Source organism: Anoplopoma fimbria, chromosome 1, assembly GCF_027596085.1.
Source record: "Anoplopoma fimbria isolate UVic2021 breed Golden Eagle Sablefish chromosome 1, Afim_UVic_2022, whole genome shotgun sequence".
NCBI classification, from domain to species: domain Eukaryota; kingdom Metazoa; phylum Chordata; class Actinopteri; order Perciformes; family Anoplopomatidae; genus Anoplopoma; species Anoplopoma fimbria.
Window position 1 is genome coordinate 18,405,536 of NC_072449.1, and position 12,180 is coordinate 18,417,715.

Here is a 12,180-nt window from a genome sequence, read left to right on the forward strand (position 1 = left end):
CTGCAGAGTCCTCCGTGGTATCCTTTTGACCGCTGCTTTGTGGCATTACGGTGCCAAACTGGATAAATACCTCCATTTATTTGTCAGACACGAGAGTCAAATGTAACTGGGAACTCAATAGGTATCCTGGTTTATTTAAAACTCTGATGTCACTGCAGGTTTCAGGGTGGGTCTTCTTGACTGGATGTTTAACAGTGGAAGTTTGCCACCTGCTGGTTACGATCCTCTTCCGGTGTCCTTGATCAAACCGCTCTGATGATTCCTTTAAAAGATACTCACCCTCTTGACATTTAGGCCTGCCAAATGTCCAGAAAAAGCATTTCATTCTGTAAAGGTCAAAAGGAAATTTCTAGACATTGGACCAAGAGGATCAGATTAAAATGCTCCAAATGTCCATGTTGTCCCAATTTACAACCAGGTTTTCAATTTTTAAATGGCCTCAGACATCATTCAGTTTTGGTTATTAACGCACAAGATCTCATCTTTTAGAGCCCTGTATCCATTAACAATACACATAATCTCTGCCAGCTGCAAAGCAACATGCAGTAATACATTACTGTCTGTCTAAATGCGTCTGCACATTATTGAATACCTACTCCTTCATTTGCCCAGTATAGTCAACAAAAAGGTACTGTATACCACACACCCATGCCATATGCTCGAATTGTAATTTCAGCCAATTCCCTTTTTTAAAGTTTTTACTCAATCAGTCAAATTGTCTTTGAACTAGGAACAGAAAAAAAAAAAAAGGACTGATGACATCTAAGCTGTAGCATTGTACACACCAGAAGACTTGACAGGGGGAGTTTTAAAACCATATTAAAGACGTATGGGCAACTTGTAACAGTTGAAAAAATCAATAATTGTAACCATAGCATTGTAGGCAGCTGTTTTCATTGAAAAAGCCCCAATAAACCCACTGTAGCCTACAATAACTGAAAACTCCAGAAAAAATGTGCAACTAACAGCTAGCAAACATAGTTGAGAATTTAAAGAGCCAGATGTTTTCTTCATAGTTAACGGTTAGTGGGGACCAAAAAAAACGAATTAAAATAAGAGTGAATATAGGACTCACATTCACCAGGTGGACAGAAACATGACTCGTAAAGAAGGATAATGTTGCACCTTGTAACTGCTGGATTTGTATAAAGGCAGCTGTTTGCTAAACATGGTCGCCACAAGTCGTTAGTTTTGTTCTCAGTTTCCTTCCAGCTTCTCCCAAGTGGCTGAAATACAATCACTTATTTCAGGTTTAAATATAAAGCATATCCTCAAGTAAGGTAACTGCTTAGTTATAGTTAGCTGAATGAATGAATTAGGACCTATGACACTTTTATAAAAGGGATTATATTAGGAGAGATTGTTAACATTAAATCTTACATGAAGATGGAGGTGACATGTCATCGGCAGGGAATATAACGAGCACATGAGACACTGAAATCGGAGAATTTATACTAGGAGTACTAAGTGAGGACAAGATGTCAGTACATGCAGTACAGATATATTATGATCAGTGGACATATAGTTAGGTTTAAATATACTGACATATTTCACTGAAATTTTTCAAGGATAGGCTTCTTTTGTTTGACACTTGAAGATCCATCATGACTATTACTCAGGTGTCCTTGATCTCTCTCGTTTTAAGTGAAAAAACGGTCTTTAATAATTTCTCCATTACTGAAGTTGTCATTCAATAAGTGCTGAACAAGAAAAATGTTATACTGACAACCTTTTCATACAATTAATACAAAATCGGGTGCACATAAAAGCTTAAATAGAAAAAAAAAAAAAAGCAAGGTCTTCCTTTTTGAATGTGTCATGGCACCATTTATTTATTAAAGTTATGCATAACCTTCCAACTTGATCATTGTACATATGTTGAACTTCATAACATTATTAGAATATCAGCCAGTCGGATCAGCGTCGCCGTGAAAGCAGAAAGAAGCAGCATTTCTGTCGGGAGCTGATACAGAAAGCATGAGCGCTCCTTGTAGGGGGGGGAGAACGGGTCAAGATACCCAAATGCAGATGAAGAAGCATGACATATAGAGTGTGGGAGGGGATAAATAAACACTGGGCTGTGAGGAAAAGGAGAAGGATGACACCCGTAAGTGTTCACAGGAAAAAGAAAGGGGGAGGGTCACACGCATAGGAGAAGAGGAGCAGCCGAGAGGCAAAACACCCCTCAAAGTGAGGAGGAGGAGGAGGAGGAGGAAGAAATAGGCAGCACGAAAATGCAACAGGACCAGATCAGAGCCTTCAGACTCTTCATTCTAGTTAACACCACAACTAGAATTTATCTGAAATTCTAGACTTTAACACATTTCAAGAGTTTTTGAACACAATGGGATCTATTCATCACCAGTGCAACTCTGGCCTCTATCAGTCTGAATATATTCCTGCCATTTCATCAGGGTACGGTAGACTAGCGTGCTTGTTGGCTAGCGTGCACCCCACACTCACACTAACCCTGATTGACTGAAACAGGAAAAGCAGCCAAAAAGGTAACACCATGGCCAAAAGCATGCAAGCAATGTGGGAACACTTTAAAAAAAAAAAAAAAAAAAAAAAAAAAAAAAAATGAAAACAAAGAAAATAAATACATCTTGGGATAAAAAAAATCTTAATACATTATCTTAAAATTTTCCTTTTTCTTGTTTTGTGTTTCATATATATATATTCTAAACACACATCTTTGTACATTTTGGTATAAGTTCTCTTTCTTGCAGGGAGCTCCAAGGAAAATGGGTGTTATATGGTAGAGGAGTGAGGTTTTAGGCAATCCCACTTTCCTGATTGCCTTGTGCTGATGGGAGGGGTGCGCAGCATCACAAAGATGACTCCACCCTTCAAACGTTTCTGCTCACACTCAGTCTCTCATTCTCTGTGGCAACTGTAGGCGAGGGCGATGGAAAACAGGGGGCTCAGCAGTGAGAGGACAAGCTTATAGGATGTCCAGAAAGTCCAGGACACAGGAAGTAGGAACAGACCACGAGTCAGTACTTCCTCTTGGGGACCGGAGCCAAAAGCTGCGGTACCGTCTTCCACTATCTCTTATCTGGGGGAAAAAAATTGAAGTGTAGGTTCAGAAAAACGACAGGTTGTGATTTATGTATTAAAATCAAGTCATTTATAAGTTGACACTGAGCATGAATTAAGATACCTTTGTTTCCATCCGTGTCTGCTGACCTCTCTGGCCTTTGGTGTATTAGATTATTGTACTTGGCCTCAACCTCCTGGGATAAAAAAAACAAAACAATTCATTGTCATATCAGGCAATAAAAATGACCACAATGTTTAAACATCATACTGTTTTTATAAGAATGTGTGTTGGAGAGCTCGGTGACTGTTTGATACCTTCAGATAGTTGAGGTTGGCCTGAAGGTTTCTAAGGTGAGACAAGACCTGTCTGCTAAAAGAGGAGAGGCTGCCCGCCTGTGACGTTGAAGAAAAACGCAAGTTGATGCCAGAGTCGGCGGCACAGCCTTGAGAGGATCTCAGCTGCTTCCCTGTATTTGATGCCAAGATGTCATCATCTGTGCTGGTCTCCCCGGGCCACCATAACCCTCCAGGACTAAATACCCTGCTGATGGAATCAAATAAGGCTATTCAGTACTACTACTGCAGTGTCAGGGAGAGACAAAGAGCACTGAGAACGCTCCATCGTACAATGACAACTGTAAGAAACATTCATCTGTGAGTACAATCTATTTAAAGCTATAATGTAATGTATAAATAATAACAGCTTAATTGTTCAAACTGGACAAACTGGCTCACCATAATCTTCAGGAGAATCAAAGAAGCCCGTGTCCCCAGAGCCCAGGTCCTGAGTCGGGTCCTCCGTCTGGGAGCTGTTCTTCTCTGAGCCGTTGTGGACCATCACCCGAGCGCGGTTGTCTACGGGTGTCCGCAGAGAGGTGGTCCTGAGGAGACGCACCCCCGTGGAGCGTTTGGTTTGCTCTAAAGCCTCCTGGGACATCAGCTGGGTCACCAACACCTGCTTCAACGCTGCCACTGAGGGGAAAGATGAGCAAAAAGGGGGGTTATGAAATCTGCATACAGTATCTGTGTGCAGCTGAATGATTGAGTAGATTTCATTTTCAGTCATCTGTTCTGTGGACTTACATGTTTTCAGTGCTTCGTCTGCTCGTGAGGGAAACATGTTGAACGAGTCTCCTTCTTTGCCGTCTTCAGTCGCTTGATAAGGAAGCTCTGGGTCCACAAAACCTTCCTCCTCCTCCTCTTCCTCTGCCTTTACTCCCTCAAAGGGATTATTACCTGGTATGGAACTCTGCGTCACACTTCTAGGGGCTGGGCTGCTCTCTTTATCTGAGGGGTTGTAATTAGATAAGGATTATCTGCACAGTCGACGAGGACAGAATATTTAAAGCAGTACGGATGAAAGACATGTTTAGTCCAGCTACCTGTGGACTGGGTGCTGCCGGTGGATGTGCGGTCTGGGTCTCGACTCAGCCTGGAAACACCTGCTGTAATGATCTCCACACCGTCTCTCTCCCCACTGGAACACAAGCAACATCTTGTGTAAATGACAAGCCCAAAGCCTGAGAAACAATCTGATTGGATCATATTAGAAAGATGATGAACGAACGTACTCAGTCTGAGGTAATGGTATGACGCTGTGAGGTTTGACTTTCATGGCATCAGCTCTCTGGGTGATTAAACGCTGCCACCTTGTGCAAGAGAAAGAAAAAAACAGTCATTAGCCTATTTAACAACTGGAGCAATACAAATTCAATAAATCAATCAAAATGTGGACCTACGTTCTCTGATCTGAGACCGTTGGCGCCATCAGCTCATAGATCTGGGCTCCGTTCTCGGACATGGAGAGGACAAAGAAGGACTTGTTGTCTGGCAGGAGAGAGAGCGTGGGCAGAAGGTTCAGGGTGAGAATAAGCACAGTTTTACCCAGCATGCATGAAGCCATTGACTTCCCGATACCGTATTCCGGGTTGTATGCCTTGATGTTGTGCAGTGAGGGGTTCTTTTGTTCTTTGTTTTGATCTGATACTGATTCATCAAGTAAGTGTATCGCCATTTAAGTAAAATGCAAAACAGACGGATAGAACGTTAACTGACCTGTGGCCACAGAGCGCACCAGCACAGTGTTGAGTTTGATGATAGGGCTGAAGATATGTTTGGTATCTGCGGTGCCTGCCAGGTTTTTACTGTGACACTTCAGGATCAGACGTTCATCTTGTTTCTGTAGCAGAACCAAGATGTCCTGCAGCAGGAGGGTGTACAACTCTGAAAGGAGAAAGAGAGATTACTTAGATTTAGTTTTTGGCAGCAATACAAAAGTTTATTAATCAAACGCTCTTATAATGTGCTGATTACAAACCAATAGTCTTGTCCTTGTTCACTTTCCATGACAGTGGTCCCTCGTGCACCATCGTTCTCTTGGTCAAATCCAAATTCTGAAGGAGGTAGAATGAGAAAATAAATTTAAAGCTTATACGTACTTGCTAGTGGTCCATGGAGCCTTTTCCACCGGCACCAGATATTTAAAACAGCGTATGTGGGTGTACAACAAGTGAGTGTGCTTTAAATGAAGCTAAAAGGGTAGATGACTCACTTTTAGCTCCAGGATCATGGGGTTGTCTGTCTGCTTTAGAGAAGAGAGGTCCAATCTTCTCTGATAGTCCTCCAACCTCTAGAGGAAGGACAAAAAGAAATGGAGACAGGAAAGGGGATAAGTAAGCACTCTTTCAAAGGGAAGCCACTTCCTGGGGAGAAAAGAAGGTAGTAAAAGAAATATATTGTGGTAGAGATGAAAAAAAAAAAAGGAGTTTGAATAACACTGAAGGAAAGAAGAGAAAAGTCAAAGGGATGGCATAAAATGAAAAGCAAGACTTTAAAGAACATCCTACCTGTTTGTCCTCAGATTCCTTAACGGCCTGGTTGACGTGATTGAGAATTTTTTTACAGCCGTCTGCTGCCTGCTTCACTTTGTCCTTCTCCACTGCGTTGTCTGAAAGATAGTATGACATCAAACTTGAAGTAAGTCCTCCACAGTTCTTCAGGGGGCTGACCGGCAAACTGATATTTCCTCTGTCCATTAGCACACCATCGTTCCCAAAAATTAAGATAAAGCAAGGGGGCATTATGATCCTGTAATAGCTGGTTATAGTTTATCGTTAGTGCATTCTCTCTGTGTGATACCCTAACCCCAGCCAAGACTATGAAAATGATGAACCAAATAATGGGTGAGACATTTCCCCAAATGTGCACAGCCGCTCCAGGGTCATTAAAATGCTAATCTCTCCATTTGTCTGTGTAATTCACACGTGGCTAACATGCTGCCACACACAACCTTGCTTAAGACTTTATTTGGTTCATTTTTATCCACTTTTTTTATCCATAGAGTTCCATCTTTATCTATTGTATTCTTTTACATTCAGAATATAAAATGCTAAATAAGTATTATACCTGTATTACCTGTTTCCGTGGTTACGCACAACACGAGTTCATTCGTTTTCATATTGAATTAATTGCCTTGTAGGATCTAATTTATTTTAGTTTTACAGGAGAGAGGTGGAAACAATAATTGAACACTTCTCGTGGAGTTCATGCAGGGGTGTTGTAGAAGTGCAAAAAACTTGGAGCATGAATTCTTTTCTAGTTAAGTCAGGAGGGTTTATAACTGTAAGAAATAATGGAAAGAATAAGTATAAAAGTGGTTTCAAAAGAAGATCACAATTTCTCTCCCTGTGACGGAATCAGTGGTCGAATAAGTATTTGTGACTGAGTGGAACAAACTTTAGAGTGTTTGAATAAGACTGGAGGAGAAGGATCAGTTTTTGTACTTTCTGTGTCAGTTCTGTGGCTCCTCCTGCAGGCATGTTGACATCATTGAGGCTTAAAGCGTGTGCAAATGTCCACTGTGTATACTACCGACACTATCTTATTAAGCTGCAGCAATTAGTTCAACCCCAGAAAGTCAATGCAATGACTCTGACTGATCAATAAAACCTTTTTTAAGCTAGAAATGCCCAATTTTTTTTTTCCTTCTATCTTCAACTTCACCAGTGACATGTTATGAAACAAACAATGAATCAATTAATCAAGAAGATAATCTGTAAACTAATCGAAAATGAAAATAATCTTAAACTACAGCGATTCTTTCATCATTCTATCTGAACAATATCTACTTGTCACATTTGGGTTTATTCAGACATATTGTTCTGATTCATTATTACACCCAAGACCATGAACACAGTTAGTATGTGGAGTAAAGTGTGCAGTAGAATAACCATGTACACAAATCTCTCAACTGTTGTGAAGGAACTCTGATTGGTAATTCAACACTACAGCACCTGTGTACTTGGCGATGTTGTCTAGTAGCAGGGGGTACTTGGTGAGGCGCTGCATCTCTACAGGAATGATGTCCTTAAGCTGCAGTCGGCGACACAGTCTGTTACTCTCTGCCTCCTGCAAAGCAATAAAAAAAAATAAAAATCATGATGTGTGAACTTAAGCTGTTGCCAACAGCCAAAATACATGTTTAAACAAGTTTAAATCTTGACTGAGCAAAACTAAATGTAGCTGAGGTTTATGCACAATCAGTAGTATATTACATATCATTCACCCATTCACACACTGATGACAGGCTACCATGCAAGGTGCCACCATCAGACTCTAACTAACATTCATGCAACATCCAGTCCACACCGATGGCAAGCCTTCGGGAGCAACTTTTGGGGTTAAGTGTCTTGCCCAAGGACACATCGACTGCCGAAGCCGGGTATCGAACCACCGACCCTCTGATTGGAGAACTACGTTGCTCTCCACTACGCCACAGCCTGACATTTCAGCTGCATTTCTTTTTTAACTCTTCTGTACGACACATTCTTAAGAAATCATTCAGTACCGGAACTAACTACACATTTCACAGATTAAACCAATTTGGAAAGCATCGTGTCAGTACCTGGACGAACGAAGTAAACCGCGAGTCTTTCTTCTGCTTGGTCTTGATGATCTCAAGAGCAAACGGCTGGTTGCTGCAGAACGTCCCTACCGCCTTCTTGATCTTCTCCTCCTCTCCATTGCTGAACTGTAACCACCCAACCCAAGACAGGACAGGACAGGACAGGACAGGACAGGACAGGACAGGACAGGACAGGACAGGACAGGACAGAGACGGTGATCAGTCACTCAGTCGATCTGGGTCAGGGGGTAGTTGCTATGGAACATTTCTAGTATTTGCCCCCACAATGAGCAGCAACTCCCAGAAGGGGGCCAGGCTTAAGACCCTGTGGCAGAGACAGCTTAAGTTTAAATGTAGACGAGATCAATGCTCGGACCCTCAGGGGACCATTTACCCTACTTATACCCCAGTGAAGCATTTTAGACAAGGCTGCCAGCTGAAAAGCAGCTACCTCACATCTAATGTTTGACACACGATATCGGGATGTCAGCCAAATCTAGGGCACTGACTGACATACCATTTACTGAGAAACAGGCTTCCATCTCACTCGCTTGCTTCCACTGTGATTACACTTCTTGGCTGAGCTGTTCTTTTGTGTCTAATGTTTTAACTTTCAGGATTTTGGTGTAGGATTCAAGGATGTAATGTTAACCCTTTCTCTATCATATTTAAACTGTACACAACCATTTTACATACACTTGTAAAATGGTAATTTCAAAATGATCACAATTGAGGCTGAAGAAAGCAATCTCGTGGCAACATCAACATATTTTTCTCGCTATAAAGCCATTTCAGGCAACAGTTCAATATCTTTGTGTGACAATATGTTTGTTTTATTTCCTACTACATCAGTCATCTTGAAATTTATTCAATATCAGAAAATGTTTGAAAGAGGAAATACAATTTCAGCCTGAGAATTGGACTTACCCAGGAGAGCAAATCGTCTCCTATCTGATCAATTACTGAAGACTCGTTTCTCTTCCGAACAGCTGCCATTTGCTCCAGGATTGAAACTGAAAGTCAAAAAAGAGTCATCACTTGACGGTCAGTGAGTGTTTGTGTACATAAGATAACAAAGATGAAGGAGGCTGCTGTGTGTACTACTGTTGTAGTTAGTTTTACTTTAAATATTATTTTGATTCTAACTACATTACTTTTGAGTTTTTTTAATCATTTTTCTTAATGGTAGAGCAGTCATGCATCGATTAGATTTGAGGATGTGTACCATGCAGCTGTAGAATCTCGTCCAGGTTGGTAAAGATGTTCTTGATATCAGCAGGAGGCAGGATGGCCTCTTTGGAGAGCTTCTGGTAGAAAACGTGGTCCAACACTTTCAGCATCCTTACATGTGCACGCTCTGTATAAAACAGCTCTGCAGACACAATGCGAGATGTAAATTGAAGATGGCAGATCATTTGCACATCTCAACATGATGTAAATTTGACAGCAACTTAGGTTGGGCCCCAGTAGATGCTCTGCTGTTGCATTTATTTCTCTTCTCCCTTCTACTCATTATATTCTATGACACTACAGTATTTTAAGTACATTGAATGAATTGTAATATCATGTAAAGTGGTGAGCTTTGTCCTCACCATTGATGACTTCCTGTCTCTTGATTTCCTGCGGCCTGAGGCCCGCTAGGATCTCTCGCCCCACCAGCTGCTGCCAGTTTGGAGGGTCGTGCTCAGAGTCCGTTCCCTGGTCGTCCTCGCTCTGGACGTCAGATGCACCCAGTCCCTCAAGCCTAGGGCAAGACAGAAAGTTAGCTCTTCATCTGGCAATTTACTAACAACTTGGATGAATTTTATGCAAGTATGAAAATAATCAGGTATCCTCACCTTCTTATGGCCTTTGGTGTTCCCTCGTGGGCTCTGCAAAAAAATATTAAAATATTAATATATATTAATATATAAAGATTCTCTTCTTAAGGAAGCAAAACTGCAAATTAAACTGCAAATGTGACTGGTAATGCACCTGTCGCTTTCTCCGTCATCCTCTTGCAGTTGGTCCAGGCTGTAAAGGTCAAAGTGCGACGCAGGATACTGCAACCCATCAAGCGGGTCGGACTTGAGGCCGTCACTCAGCCTGGACGGGCCTGAGGTCGGAGTCCCACCTGAGAGACAAGTAACAAGTCAAAAACCATTGCCTATTTTTTTTCTCTTCCACATCCTTCTCTTCGGCATTTATTTCAGTCGCTCACCCATATCACTGTCTCGGCTAGTGTCTGAGCTGTAGGGGGCGCTGTTTGGGGTTGAGGTGTTGAGAGACATGGAGTGTGTGAGTTCAGAGCCCTCGCTCGATTGGCTGCCTCTTAGACGTCCAGCTTCTATGTGATCACTTGCCCCTAGTGAAGGCTGAGACAACTGTTTCTGCGGCCGAGGGCGACCATCCAATGCTTTACCTACTGAATATGGAGAGAAATGGTTTTAAATATTTGAAAAAAGCTTTAGAAGTTATGTCATCATTTTGGCTTTATCTTAAGTTCTATCTCACCAGATGCTGCTTCAATGCGGCTGGGCCGACGCTGAGGTCCAAGGATACTGGGAAATCTGGGTTTCTTCACCTTCTCTTCTCCTTCCTTTTCTGTCTTGATGCTTTTCTGTAATTTATTAAAAACAAGGGAAGTGTCAGGCAGATGATAAAGGGAGAGAGAGATGTGCAAAAGCAGAAAAAGTTATGTTAAATACCTTGATCTTGGGAAGAAAGTTGATCCTGACACGTTTGGATTCCAGACTGCGAGGTTCCTTGACCCTCACACCAAGGTGCTTCATGTATGTATAGATGACATACTGCATTGTAGTGCTACATGTAAACAAAAATGACAACACTTTAGTTTAGTTTTTCCATTTGAATTATAACTGACAAAACAACAGGATGCTAAGACTGGAAATGTCCATATTGTGACTTGCACCATATGTCGTACCAGTCCTTCTCAACAGTTTCTACACAAACCATCTGGGGTATGCTGCGAACATATGGCATTTCAAACAAGACTGTTTCAATCAGTCACACTTTTGAATTATTTAATATAAACACACTGCATAAATTACATGTTCTCTTTAAGGGACTGTCCACGTGTTTAATTTGTACACTGTGGGGGATGTAGAATAATGCTTGGATGGAACCAATATGTTATGTGTTCTCGGTCGAAACATGAAAAACTATACTTTACAACTGACAGTTATTATTCATTTAGCACAATCTTTTTTTATAATAATTAATTTAAAAAGGAGTCAAGAAGTCGGATAAAGTAATAATACTGAGAGTTCTTTTATTATTATTGTGGGACACATTACAGATTGAAAATGCAGTGAACCCACAGATGGTTTGAGGGGCCATGAGAGCCCCTGAAGTCCTAAACGATCCCCATCATATGCTTATGAAACACTCTTCATATCGATTAACAAAATGCTTGACAATATAAGTGTGCTTACCATTTCTCTTCCTCTGTGGTCTGAGTAGTTAACCTATAAACAATACAAAGAAAACAAACTGTCTGAGTAGCTGATAATGGTTAAAAACATGAGATCGTTTTCAAGCATCTTTGCATCCGAGATCTCTGTATGCATGGCATGTGTGTCAGGTATCTGTGTCTGCATGTGCTACTTACAGGATGTCCTCTATCTTGGTGATGATGTTTTCAGCATATGAGCGCTCTCTCTCCAGAGCCACGCGGTCTCTGACTCTCTCTTGGTCCAGTCTGGCCAGCTCTACTTCTGCCACTGTTAGGCCCATACTGCGCTTCTGCCTACATGTGCCAACATATCAAGTCATATACTGTTGTTAGGTTGAGAATACCTTTTTTCATTTTCCTTCACGTGATCCACAAGTTCTGCTATTTTTTTTAAACTAACTAAACCATGGAAAAGAAAAATGATGAGTTGACAAGTTTACCTGAAATCCTCAAGGTTCTTCTGGATGTCAGGGAGCAGAGAGTCCTGCAGTGTTTGAACATGTTGTCTGTTTATTTCCTCGGGGATCAGTTCTGTCCGCCGGCGGTCTGCAAACACATGCACACACACACACACACACTCACATATACAATACGCCAAGTCCCTAATAGGATTATGTCAAGTGCACACTAAATATGCCCTATTAAGGTTAAGCAATACTTTGAGCATTTGATTTTTTAACACCTTGGACGGGAGTGTGCATGGCTTAGAGGGACTGTATAATGAGGATGGCCGAATGGATTAAGTGGGCCAACAGAAGTACAAAAGGTGACCGTAACAAAA

The 12,180-nt window shown here is 41.5% G+C and overlaps 1 protein-coding gene across 1 annotated transcript in view; it reads right to left on the reverse strand.

The window, feature by feature from the left end:
- Positions 1-2,610: 2,610 nt before the first annotated feature.
- The window catches only part of arhgef12a (Rho guanine nucleotide exchange factor (GEF) 12a), a 37,070-nt gene continuing 27,500 nt past the window's right edge, over positions 2,611-12,180 (reverse strand). Inside the window, 26 exon segments of the mRNA XM_054607933.1 lie at positions 2,611-3,058; positions 3,164-3,236; positions 3,358-3,554; positions 3,557-3,586; positions 3,778-4,014; positions 4,126-4,329; positions 4,425-4,519; positions 4,614-4,691; positions 4,782-4,869; positions 5,098-5,265; positions 5,360-5,435; positions 5,594-5,671; positions 5,889-5,989; positions 7,335-7,449; positions 7,946-8,071; positions 8,873-8,958; positions 9,171-9,317; positions 9,538-9,689; positions 9,784-9,816; positions 9,920-10,058; positions 10,146-10,349; positions 10,439-10,544; positions 10,633-10,747; positions 11,380-11,412; positions 11,556-11,693; positions 11,840-11,945. Coding sequence (XP_054463908.1) covers positions 3,048-3,058; positions 3,164-3,236; positions 3,358-3,554; positions 3,557-3,586; positions 3,778-4,014; positions 4,126-4,329; positions 4,425-4,519; positions 4,614-4,691; positions 4,782-4,869; positions 5,098-5,265; positions 5,360-5,435; positions 5,594-5,671; positions 5,889-5,989; positions 7,335-7,449; positions 7,946-8,071; positions 8,873-8,958; positions 9,171-9,317; positions 9,538-9,689; positions 9,784-9,816; positions 9,920-10,058; positions 10,146-10,349; positions 10,439-10,544; positions 10,633-10,747; positions 11,380-11,412; positions 11,556-11,693; positions 11,840-11,945 — 2,936 coding nt within the window. The 3' untranslated portion in view covers positions 2,611-3,047.